Source organism: Pseudorasbora parva, chromosome 3 (genome assembly GCF_024679245.1).
Source record: "Pseudorasbora parva isolate DD20220531a chromosome 3, ASM2467924v1, whole genome shotgun sequence".
Taxonomy (NCBI): domain Eukaryota; kingdom Metazoa; phylum Chordata; class Actinopteri; order Cypriniformes; family Gobionidae; genus Pseudorasbora; species Pseudorasbora parva.
In genome coordinates, this window is record NC_090174.1 from 4,096,062 (window position 1) to 4,109,347 (window position 13,286).

Here is a 13,286-nt window from a genome sequence, read left to right on the forward strand (position 1 = left end):
AAAGGTACATAACAGATATAAGTATTTTAATAGATTGGTCATTTAAGTTATGGTTATTTACTGTAAATTTAAATCTGTATCAACTAAAATGTTGCTACTTTATATTTTACAGTAAAGTTCTGGCAATCACAGCTGCCGTTTTTTACAGTAAATTTTACAGGGATTTTTTGTTGTTTTTTTTACAGTGTAGGAGAAAAGCCATTCAGTCTGTGGCAAAATCTTTTACAGTGCTTTTATATTGTTGTCTTTCAATGCATTTGATAATTCATACTCAGAATGCAAGACTAAAATGACATTCATTAAACAAGATGATAAAACATTTCAAAATGCACTTGCTATTATATTTCCAGTCATGAATTTTGTCATTGAGGGTTTCTTAAAAATACTGTGCAAAAATCGTGTCTTGTCTCATTTTTGTGAACCCAATCTCTCGTGAGCTAAGTGTCTTGTCACACCCCTATTAATAAGCAGGAATTATGAGTTTATTGAGGCAAAACTCATAATTAATAGTTAGTTAAGTGATAATTGGACCCTAATCTGAAGTTTGACCAAGTAAAAAATGCAAATCAATGGCAACAAATACACACACACACACACACACACACACACACACACACACACACACACACACACACACACACACACACACACACACACACACACACACACACACACAAACACACAGTCTGACCATAAGCATAAGCACACACATATGGGAGGGATATCTTTGCTTTCTCTGTTCCAGTGGAATATATATTTAGACATTGTCTCACATGATCACAGTTTATTCGCTATAGTTTAGACAATGGTAATAAAATATAACAAGAACTCAGAGTTAAACTGTGTCAGAACAAATTCATCTTGATAATGTCAGATAACTTTGATAGAAAGGAGTGCAACGGATTACAATCAACCAATCAGCTGTTAAATTTAAGAAGACAATCAGATAATACCAGTTCAGGTCGACCAATGACCAACAACGCTTCATTCTGTTCAGTCTGTGGTGTCAAAGGTCGCATTAGCAGTTCAAGAAAAAACACTGAAGCAAAACATGCTCCAGCCAAAGTGTCCGAATCATTTTGGTTTTGGGGTATATTGTACGTCACAGTTTACTTTATTTTGCTCTCCGCACTTACATAAATGAACTAGTGTCCTGCACACACTAGTAAAACATGATGGTGTCTGAATAAAATCCTAAAACAACACTTTTTCTATGTAGCAATGAGCCACAATGTTGCGACAGACCTTCGTTTCTGTGTTCACAGACAGGACGTAAACCCAACAGCGTAACCCATGACCCAAAGCAGATCAAACTAAACATGTAGACTTACTGTCGGGGTAAGAGAAGAACAAAGCCATCAAAACAGATTCAATCTGCCATTCGTCACCACAGGAATACAACATATTGTTTGGAAATAATGTTACAAAAATAAATATTTGCATTAAAATTTTGCTTACTAAATATTAAATAATTTGAGTAAATTAGAGAATTCTTTTAAACGAAACATTCTTTGATCCATGGTCAATAAAATAAAATGTATTAAAAATGATAAGATAATAATTTCTTAAGGTGGAATTTAAAAAACGGATTGCTTGTGGGTGGGACAATAATTCAAAAAATTCAAACTGAAAAATGTAATTATAATTATTTAATTATTTGTTTTATTGATAATTTTCTTGCTTAAACTGAAATGCTTCATTTTCAATTGGAAACTGAACTGGAATAGCATTTTTAGTAACACTTTAGGGGCTGCTGACACTGAAACACTGAAACACTGAAAACTTTGTTTGTGTTGTGGCCATTCATTTGCACGACAACAGCGCTTTGGCAGCCTGAAAATGCTAACTTTTGAAATCAGGTTTCATAGTGCATGTTTTCACCTCTGTCTGAACTACAAAAACGATAAATTGTGAAAATGGTAACGTCGTGCGCATGTGTATCACCTGTTAAAGGTGCTCTATGTAAGAATGAAAGCTAGTGGTTGAAATGAGTACTACAGTCCAAATTCAAAATATAGTTTGCCCCGCCCCTCCACCTCAGATTCGGCATGAGCGTTGACAATGGAAGATGAGGAGACTTTAAGTTGATGAGTGGATTTCTCTGTGCTTTCAGATGGATGCCGAGGTCTGGTGGAATCTGCGATCTCTAACCCAGTTTGTTTGCTGGCTTCCATGGCTGCAATATGTTGTGTTATCCGCCAACTGTGTGGTGTCGAAATACTATTGGGTAAACTGGCAATGTGCGGTATCACACAGACCAAAACAGACATTCCCACACAGAACACACATTTCAAAGCAGAATAACTGGCTGTAGCATTGCTTTCCAGAGAAACGAGTGTGTGAACTCAGCGTGTTTCCTAAATATCAGAAAACATACTATCATATTTTTAGACTTTAGTACAGCCAAAAACGTACATACAGCACCTTTAACTCTATAGGCGAGTAGTGTTTCTTTACAAAGTGACATCAACTGGCCGATCATGGATAATACAGCGTTTTTTAGCAATTTTCTATCCGTGCGAACGGGATCATTTTGACAATATTGTCGTATACGCAAAAACTTGGTTCAAACGCAAAAAGTTTGGTTCGATTAAAACGAACCCTGGTGCGGTTGCTCGGTAAGTGCGGTTCATTTGAACATATGTGAACGCTGCCATCCGAGCTCTGGTGCGCACCAAACAAGCGGACCGAGAGCGCTAAAAAGATGGGTCTCGGTCCGCTTCCAAACGAACTCTGGTGCGGTTCGATTGATATATGAACGCAACATGGACCAAAGACATGTAAACGGACCAAAAACCGGACGTAATGTCACAAGATGCCACGCATAATGCAGCTGAATTGACGACGCAGAAAGATCGGTGTACGTTATCCAAAATGAGTAACTTTAACATTAGAGGGCAAACGTAGAGCAACGAGGAAGAGCCTCATCAATATTTGGTGCGACGAGCATGTTTCGAAAATGCTAGAAAAAACGCACAAAAAGCAAACCTGGTTATTGTCATCAAAGGACCTGTGTTGCCCATTATTAGCAGGTACAGACGACAGAACGGCCATCTCTTTTCTGCACAACGGAGGAAATCCTGCTGCTGTTTTGAATGTTTTGAACATTTCATGAGCTCTTCATGAGTTCTCAGCGGGTAAAAATAATGCCACATGTACACGCATAAAATGATGGCGTTTAATCCAGCACACAGCGTTGTTTTGAACATTTCATGAGCTCATCATGAGTTCTCTGGTAAAAAATAATGCCATATGTGTTACACGCATAAAATGCCCGCGCGTGTAATCCGCACACAGTGTTGTTTTGAATGTTCGGTAAACGAGCTCCTACGTCATATAAGCCGACCAATCAGGTTGTGACCGTCTCCCTGTGCCTTTGGTTCGGTAACTTTAGGTTCGCTGTTAAAAATGCCTGTGTGAATGCTAAGCGGACCAGGACTATATTTTTGTTTTTGTTTTTTGGTCCGGACCAAACGAACCAAACGAACCGAACTACAAGTGTGAACGCACCCTTAGGATCCTGATTACTAGGATATTGTCTGTTTATAAAGCACATATTATTGCCTTATTCTGCATGATCATATTCTACGTCCCTTAATCCTATCCATTACCTAAAGTTAACAACTACCTTACTAACTATTAATAAGCAGTAAATTAGGAGTTTAATGCAAAAGTCATAGTTAATAGTGAAGAAATGGACCTAATCTAAAGTGAAACCGACATTTCAATTAAGTTCTGAATGGTGTATGTGTGTGTGTGTGTGTGTGTGTGTGTGTGTGTGCGCGTGCGTGCGTGCGTGTGTGTGTGTGTGTGTGTGTGTGTGTGTGTGTGTGTGTGTTTCCGTGTTTATATTACATTGTGGGGACCAAATGACCCCATAAGGATAGTAAAACCTGAGATCACCAGCCAGCGGTCCCCACAATGTAAATGGATTTATAAATCATACTAAATTATGTTTTTTTTGAAAATGTAAAAATGCAGAATATTTCCTGTGATGGGTAGGTTTAGGTTTAGGGGCAGTGTAAGGGGATAAAATGTACAGTGTGTACAGTGTAAAATCCAATTCACCTATGAAAAGCCCCCACAATTCACAAAAACACAACGTGTGTGTGCGTGTGCGTGTGTGATGGGTAAGTTTGGCAGGGGCAGTATAGGGGGATATAATGTACAGTTTGTACGGTATAAAATCCATTAAGTCTATGGAGAGTCCCCACAAAGATAGTGAACCAGACGTGTGTGTGTGTGTGTTTTATTCTTAGTTTAATTCCATCAGTCATCACCATTTCTCCTCCTATCGCTGTTACTTTGCACCTTTATGGTTTTGTGGTATTTCCCTCTGGGTGCCTTGTGTGAGTGTTGCATGCAACAAATGAAATGTGTCAAAAATGACAACCAAACCACCACTAGCAGATCTTAAATGTCATCAGCATTTGTCAAATGTAATTTGTAATGTAATGTTTACATTCCAATAGGACACACTGAGACACGTCACGCCATGTTTGACATCACTGACATAAAATATCACTGACGTGAAACCTGAATGTGTGCAAGGAAGATTTTTAATCAGCAGGGACTTAAATTTTGGGTTTGTTGCTCACACAACAGCTGCTGAACGGCTTCAAATATATATCACACCAATGAACTACTTTTTGGAAAAGAGCAGTATGAACACTTTGATAAATGTTTCTTTCTGTTTCACAGAAACAGTGCACATACTGTAAAAAGATGTCCGATTATGGGGGTAAAATATTTCAACTAACCAACTGTTAAAAGTTATGTTTGTCACAAATAGCCAACCACAATAGCAGGAAGTGTTTAAGAACAACACATTGAGAAATCTTCTTTTCGACTGAGTGCACTTCTTTCCTGCACACTTACATTCATGTCTATCTCTTACAGTTACAGTTGACCTCGCCTCCATGAGCATTGTGGGAAATTTACATGTCAGCGGCTGCCCAGTCATATAAACCTCATAAAGCAATCTATCATCACACAAGTCATCGCTCTCTGTGTGCGTTTGCTTTATGTGAAAACCAGAGCAAGAAACTTTCTTTAACAATTTTCCACTTGCTTATCTCAGCAAACGTCATTTATAACCAATAAAACACACACGCAGACATGAAATATGAGCATGTTTAACATTTCATGTATGGTGTTCATCACTCATCATAAAATGCATAAAATATTGCCTGCTAAAAAGGAAATAAATACAAAGTAATATCCACAATTTTTAGAAGTAAACATGAAATAATTTATAATAAAATGAAATAATTTAAAATTAAATTAATCAACCATATTGTTCAACAATGAATGAATGAATGAATGAATGAATGAATGAATGAATGAATGAATGAATGAATGAATGAATGAATGAATGAGGACAAACTTTAGATTAGATCCAATTCTCACCATTAACTGACTTTTGCCTTATACTCCTAATTTACTGCTTATTATTAGTTATTAAGGTAGTTATTAACTTTAGGTTTTGGGTAGATTAAGAGATGTAGAATAAGGTCATGCAGAATAAGGCATTAATATGTGCTTTATAAGTACTAATAACAGCCAATATCCAAGTAATATTTATGCTAATAAGCAACTAGTTAATAGTGAGAATTGAACCCTCAACGAAAGTGTTACCAATAAAAAAATATTGAAAGAAAAAATGTAAAATGCAATCTTTATTGAAACACCTTGATACCATGAATCTGCGTTAGATAAACTTAAAGCAATTAAAAATAAACTGCATATTTTAAGTCTAAAGCTCCACGTACTTAAAAAAAATACATACAAAATGTTATCTGTGATATTCAGTGAAACTGCACATAATGTCAGCTACACATTTAATAAAATAAACTGATAAAATAGCAAGGTAATGAATTACAGTGTTCCGCGTTTGTGCGCACACGCACACACACACACACACACACACACACACACACACAGAGTCCCATTAAAGCAGGTGTACCTTGAATACAGGCATCTGGCCGCTCTGAACACGTCTCTCTCACATGTGCTGATCCTCAGTCCTGTCCAGTAGACGTCCCCCGTACTTCTGATTACAAATGCAAGTTCCCTTTTGTTCAACCTGTTTCTTTTACCCACTGTGTGTCTTTGTCTCACTCTCTCTGCGGTTTATTACATTTGCTGCAGACTCTATGTGTGTGTGTGCGTGTGTGTGAGTTAGCGGCTGCTCTGAGGCGCGACTGTGCTGCTGAACAAAATGACTGGGGCGAGAGAGAAAGAGAAAGAAGAGGACTGCACATCTCTCTCTCTCTCTCTCTCTCTCTCTCTCTCTCTCTCTCTCTCTCTCTCTCTCTCTCTCTCTCTCTCTCTCTCTCTCTCTCTCTCTTCTCTCACTCTCACTCTCACTCTCACTCTCCGGAGACAGGTCGCTGTCCCGCTCTGCTTGCTGTTATTTTTAGAAGCGGCCGAAGCATGAATCAAACCCTCGCAAAAGAAACAGGCACATGTCATATGCCAGCAGATATCTGTCACACACACACACACACACACACACACACACACACACACACACACACACACACACACACACACACACACACACACACACACACACACACAATCCTCGCAGGTATTTGTGCAAATTTCATCAGCCCTGGTGCAACAAAAACTGCAAGTTGTTTTATTTGTTTGTGGTTATTGAGGTTATTACTGTGAATTGTGTTCTCATAAAGTAAGGTGATATGCATTACTCGACAAGAAAAAAGACAGAAAATTTGGTTTTGGCACTAATGAGCAGAGATAAATCCGTCTGATCTATAGATACACGATAGATCCCAAAACAAGGTCATGTGACGCCTTCGGTCCTTCAGCTAAACAACAGTCAGAGACGTCACATTCATCACGGCCTGAAAGGGCATTCGCAGTGTTGGCCGAATTACAAACTTGTCAGTTGAAATGGCTTTACATCAGTCTTATTAAAGTCTCATAGACAATCTGCTGGAATAAATTCATCCATCAGAAAGCAATAAATGAGACCCATTTCATTACCATAAAACATATCTGCCATGTAAGACTGAAGTTATAAATTGTTATAGAGACTGAGGTCTCTATAAAGAAAACCAAACACGATCCATCATAGGCTGAGTATTCCCGTTTAAATCTTTTTTTCTTTTCTTTTTTTCTAATATCAATTACCATTAGAGCAGAACACATTTTACAAACAGAGAAAACTAGCTTGGTCCATAATTCATGAAAGGGCAGGACTTTAAGGGTCAGCTTGGTCCAGCACAAACTCTCTGTTGGTGTTAAAAAGCTACTGTCAGGATTTATTAAAGACACACAGTGATGAATTAGCACTGAAAAGGTGTGGGCAGGGTTATTTTTGTGGCATTTGTAGGAGTTTCCTTTTCAGACGGAGTATTATGAGAGGAGACTATTTAAATGAATCGGTAACACTGTATAATAACGTTCAGTTGTAAGTCATTTATAAGTGGTTAGTTAATGAACTAATCATTTACAAAACATTTATAAATGATTATCAAGTGATATGCTAACATTTTATAAATGTTTTGTAAATTCCGTTACAAGTCATTTACAAGTGATTAGTAAATAATTAAGGATACAAAGTGATTAACTAAAGTTTGCACTTGTCAGTTTACTGGTGTTTGTGCCATTATTTACCACCCCTGAAAAAAAGCCTTTCTTAAACCAGACTCAAAGGGCCCTATCTTACACCCGGCACACCTGGCGATGCAAGTGTTTTTTGCTAGTTTCAGCCCGAAGCAGTCCTCAGTTTCACGTCAAGTGTCACATTGTTTAAAAAGCAAATGTATTCTGCTCACCCATGGCCGTCTGGTCTGAAAACCAGGTGTGTTCAGGAGCATTGTTGAAGCGTTGCTATTGTCTCAATCCATCATCTCATTCTACTTGTGTTGTGTGGTTGTGTTGGGGGCGTCCTTTGTTCTCCCGGGTGATCGCCTCTGTTCTGGGTCCTGGATTCCTGACACTTCATCTGCGCACTGCTTCCCTGCATCACAAGCCCACTTTGCCCGGCTGCCCGCCTATTCTCTGGTTCCTTGGACTGCCTGATCGCTCTGCCTTTTTCCTGCCTTGTTCTGAGTTATTTCTCTGTGGTCTTCGAACTTATTGATGAACATTGTTCAGTTCTGACAAATAAATGAGTTTATCGCATTTGGAACTCTCAGTTTTCTTTTAGAATGCAACAGAACTATCTGACTGCGAAATGGACCCAGCGAGAGTCGCAGAACTGCAAGAGTACCTCACAAAAAGCAACAAGAGAATGTATCATCAGGATGAACAGGTGATGACTACCGCTCAGGCGGTGTGGGCTCTTGTGGCACAGGTGTCCGAGCTCTCCAATCAAATACAACAACTGAGACAGCCCACTGCGCAAGCCCCACCGCCTGTACCCCACAACCCAGTTAACATCAGCAGCCAGCACGAGCCACGGATCCCCACGCCAGAGCGCTACTCAGGCGAGCCTAATCTGTGTAGATCTTTCTTAACCAGATGCTCACTGTTCTTCTCATTACAGCCTAAAACATTTGCCACAGAGAATTCTAGAGTGGCGCTGGTGCTCAATCTGCTGGCGGGACGTGCAGCGCTGTGGGGAACGGCAGTTTGGGAAAACCAACATGTGTGCTTTGCCTCGTGCCGTGCACTCTCGGAAGAAATGAGCCAGGTCTTCGACCGCACCGTGGTGGGCCACAAGGCGGGCCAGAGACTCGTTGAAGTTCGCCAAGGCAATTGACCCGTCTCCGATTACATCATCGAGTTCCAGACTTTGAACGCAGAGTGGAACAAGGAGGCGCAGTGGGATCGATTCCTGCATGGGCTGGCTGACCGTGTCCAACGGGAGATCTTCGCACTGGAACTGCCTACTAACCTCAACGGACTCATGGAACTGGCCTTGCGAGTGGATTCGTGCCTAGAATACCGTGACCAACGTTATCAGACAAGGAGAACAGAACAGAACAGTCGGCGACCCGGTCAGCCCACCCAACGATCACGAGTCCATGCAGGTGGGGAGAGCTTGGCTTTCCCGGGAGGAGAGAGAACGCATTCCCTCAACCAGTGTCCGTTAAATGATCGAGCCCGGCAGTAGAACGGGGGTTACTGTCGGGTGGAGCTGCGTTGGGGAAATCCTTGTACGTGACTCTCCTTCAGAGAAGATTGCAGTAAACAACCGGATCACATCACTGCCAGGCCTTGGTGGACTCCAGGGCAGAGGGTAGTTTTTTGGACTGCAAACTTGCCACGCAACTTCAGATCCCTCTCATCCCCTTCCTAGTCCTATTACTGTGCGGCGTGCACAGCGATAGGACTTAATGGACAAACTCTTCCCACCATCACTTACAACACTGACACCATCACACTGGTTATATCGGGCAATCACACTGAAACCATACAGTTTTTTTTATCACGGAATCCCCTCTCATTCCCATTGTCCTCGGTTATCCCTGGTTGTTAAAGCATAACCCCAGGTTTGACTGTGGACACAAATCTATCATTGGGTGGAGTAATCAGTGCCATGCCTCTTGTCTTGTTTCTGCTCGTTTGTCTGTGTCTCGTTTTGTGTTTCAGAAGGAGACGTGGATTTCTCTAACATGCCCACAGAGTATCTCGACCTGAAGGAGGTGTTCAGTAAGTCCTGGGCTGCTTCTCTACCTCCCCACCGTCCCTATGACTGTGCCACCATAGACTTAGTACCAGGCAAGTCTCCGCCTAAAGAAAAGTTATACTCACTTTCTTTACCGGAGAGGGAGGCCATAGAGAAATACATTTCTGATTCTCTAGCCTCTGAGTTCATCCTCCCCTCTTATTCTCCAGCAGGGGCGGGTTTTTTTCATGAGTAAGAAGGATGGTTCTCTGCGACCTTGTATTGATTACCGGGGGCTGAACAACATCACGGTAAAGAATACTTATCCTTTGCCACTGATATCTTCAGCTTTCGAGAGGTTACAGGGAGCATCCGTATTCACGAAATTGGACTTACGTAATGGTTATCATTTGGTGCGCATAAGAGAGGGGGATGAGTGGAAGACTGCGTTTAATACCCCCAAGGGGCCATTTTGAATATTTGGTCATGCCCTTCGGGCTTTCTAACTCCACTGCAGTCTTCCAGGCACTAGTCAATGATGTGTTGGGAGACATGGTCGATCAGTTTCTTTATGTCTACCTGGGTGACATATTGATTTTTTCTTCGTCTCTCTAGGAACATGTCCAACATGTCAGACTAGTGCTTCAAAGGTTGCTAGAGAATAGGCTTTTTGTCAAGGCGGAGAAATGTGCATTTCATGCACAGTCCGTTTCATTCCTGAGATATATCATCTCATCCGAGGGAATGCGCATGGATCCTGACAAAGTTAAGACTGTGATAGATTGGCCAAGATTCCCGTAAGGCCCTACAGATGTTTCTGGGATTCTGCAATTTTTATTGGCATTTTATTCGCAATTTCAGACAACTAGCTGCGCCTCTGACTGCATTAACCTCTATCACAGAACGGTTTTCAGGTTGTCTGGTGCAGCCGAGGCTGCATTTTCAGAATTTAAGAGCAGCATTGTTTTGGCTCCCATTCTGGTGACCCCTGATCCACCTAAGCAGTTTGTGGTAGAGGTTGACGCATCAGAGACAGAGGTAGGTGCAGTTCTTTCCCAGTGCTCTTCCTCGGATGACAAGATGCATCCATGCTTGTTTTTCTCTCATCGTTTATCCCCAGCCAAACACAATTACGACATTGGTAACAGAGAGTTGTTGGCAGTCAAACTTGCATTGGAGGAATGGCGCCATTGGTTAGAGGGGTTGGGGGTACCTTTCATGGTATAGACCGATCATAAGAATCTAGAATTCATCAGATCTGCTAAAAGACTCAACTCTAGGCAGGCTCGATGGGTCCTTTTTTTCAGACGTTTCCAATTTTGTCTTTCGTACTGCCCAGGTTTATAAAAACATAAAACTGATGCTTTGTCGTGCGTTTTTGACCACTCCGAAAGCCCAGCTACTCCCGAGTGCATTTTACCTGAGAGACTTGTGGTCTCCTCACTTATATGGGAGGTCGAATCGAGGGTCAAGTTGGCCTTAGAAGGGGTAACGCCTCCGCCCGTTGGATCACCGAGTCGATTATTTGTGCCTGAGGGGGTTCGGTCCGACTTAATACGATGGGGTCATTGTTCCAATGTAGCTTGTCATCCAGGGGTAAATAGAAGTAAGTTTTTGGTCAAGCAACGATTCTGGTGGCCTGGTATGGCTCGTGACATCCGGGAATTTGTTTTGGCCTGTTCAGTTTGTGCCATGGGTAAGACGTCTAATTGCTCTCCGGATGGGTAACTCCAACTGCTGTCTGTTCTTTCGAGACCCTGGTACCACATCGCCCTAGATTTCACCACCCTCCTGCCCTCCTGATGGACGTGGTTTCCGACATGGGGCCCCAGTTTATTTCCGAATATTTGCACAAATTTTGTAGAATACTGGGGGCGACGGTTAGTTTGTCTTCGGGGTTTTATCCCCAGAGTAATGGTCAGACTAAACTGGCAAACCAAGATCTTGCAAGACGGTTGCAATGTTTAGCCTCCAAGAATCCTTTGTCCTGGAGTCAGCAGATCTCTTGGATTGAGTACGCACATAATTTGTTACCAGTGTCGGGCATGGGCCTCTCTCAGTTTAAGTGTAGCTTAGGGTACCAGCCACCACTTTTTCCCAGTCTGGAATCCGAAGTTGTGGTCCCCTCCACTCACGCCTTCCTCCAGAGGTGTTGCCACACATGGAGCAGAGCCCGTGAGCCCGGCTGAATTTTAAGGCCCGTTTCCTCTCACCAAGATTTTTAGTCCAGTGAAAGTGCGCCTCAAACTACCTTCCTAATGTGTTTTATTCCCACATTAATCCACCAGTCACGGTTCCTCCTCCGCCATGCCTCATACCAACTTATACGGTCAATCATACTCTGGACTCGAGGCAGAGGAGACGCGGATTCCGGTACTTGGTGGACTGGGAAGGTTACGGTCCAGAGGAGATAAGCTGTGTTCCTGCGCGGGACATACTGGATCACTCCCTTATTGATGATTACAATCGACAGGTTGGTCCTCCTGGGAGCTCCAGGAGGCGCTCCTAGGGGGAGGGGTACTGTCACAGTTCATCAATCTATCGTCTCATTCTCCTTGTGTTGTGTGGTTGTGTTGGGGGTGTGGTTTCTGATTACTGTTTGATCACTATCACCTGCTGCACTCAATATGGGTCCTGGATTCCTGACGCTTCATCTGCCCAATGCTTGCCTGCATCACAAGCCCACTTTGCCCTGCTGCCAGCCTGTTCTCTGGTTCCTTGGACTGCCTGATAGCTCTTCCATTTTCCTGCCTTGTTCTGGTCTTGTCATACACTCTGCTTATTACACACACACTGGGACGAGCAGCTGCGCACACACATTTTTAAAGGTGCCCTAGAATGATTTGAAACAATGTTTAATTGTTCTCTGATATCTACATAGAGGGTATGTGGCTTATTTAAGGGCAAAAATTGTCCAGATACAGTTTTACAGGTCCATTAAGAACCCTAAAAATTGTCCCTAGGATGTAATGCTCAGTTTTTGCCTTATTTGGAAGGGTCATGAATATTAATGTTGAGCTCTGCTCTGATTTGCTTATTTCAGCAGCTCACAGCAGTTCAGTGAAGCGGCTTGTGAGTCCTTGACCGCTCTGACAGAACACTGACCGACTAAATGACACTTTTAAGCAAAACATCTCAAATGGAGATTGATAAAATGCAGCTTACTTGTTTATTGGTGTTTTCAGATCATTCGTGCGCGAGAAAGAGCTCACGTTCGTGTGGTTGCCAGATTTCAGTAAATAAATTCCCCAAACAGAGCTTTCTGTGAATAGAAACCCGTATACTCTCCGGTTTTTACCTAAACATGTCCAATCTGGCAACCATATGCACGTGAGCTCTCTCTCGCGCATGGACGAACTGAAAACAACCAATAAACAAGTAAGCTGCATTTTATCAATCTCCATTTGAGATGTTCTGCTTAAAGTGTGTCATTCAGCCTACATTTTAGACTTGTCTTTTTTCGTCAATGATATTGCATGTTTACATAACGTTAGTCACAATGTAGGCACTCAAAGCGCTTTACATTGAAGGGGGAATCTCCTCAACCACCACCACCAATATGCAGCATCCACCTGGATAATGCGATGGCAGCCATATTGCGCCAGAACGCTCACCACACACCAGCTGATTGGTGGAGAGGAGACCGAGTGATGAAGCCAATCAGGAGAGGGGGATGATTAGGAGCCCATGAAGGACAGATGCC

The 13,286-nt window shown here is 42.1% G+C and overlaps 1 protein-coding gene across 5 annotated transcripts in view; it reads right to left on the reverse strand.

The window, feature by feature from the left end:
* Positions 1-13,286, reverse strand: part of rgs3a (regulator of G protein signaling 3a) — a 188,624-nt gene that overhangs the window by 99,747 nt on the left and 75,591 nt on the right. The window contains exon 1 of one of the 5 annotated variants that reach the window (XM_067437560.1): positions 5,966-6,201. The exons of the other annotated variants lie outside the window; for them this stretch is intronic. Coding sequence (XP_067293661.1) covers positions 5,966-5,980 — 15 coding nt within the window. The 5' untranslated portion in view covers positions 5,981-6,201. Of the gene's footprint in view, positions 1-5,965; positions 6,202-13,286 lie in introns of those variants that run through there. 5 annotated transcript variants of the gene reach the window in all.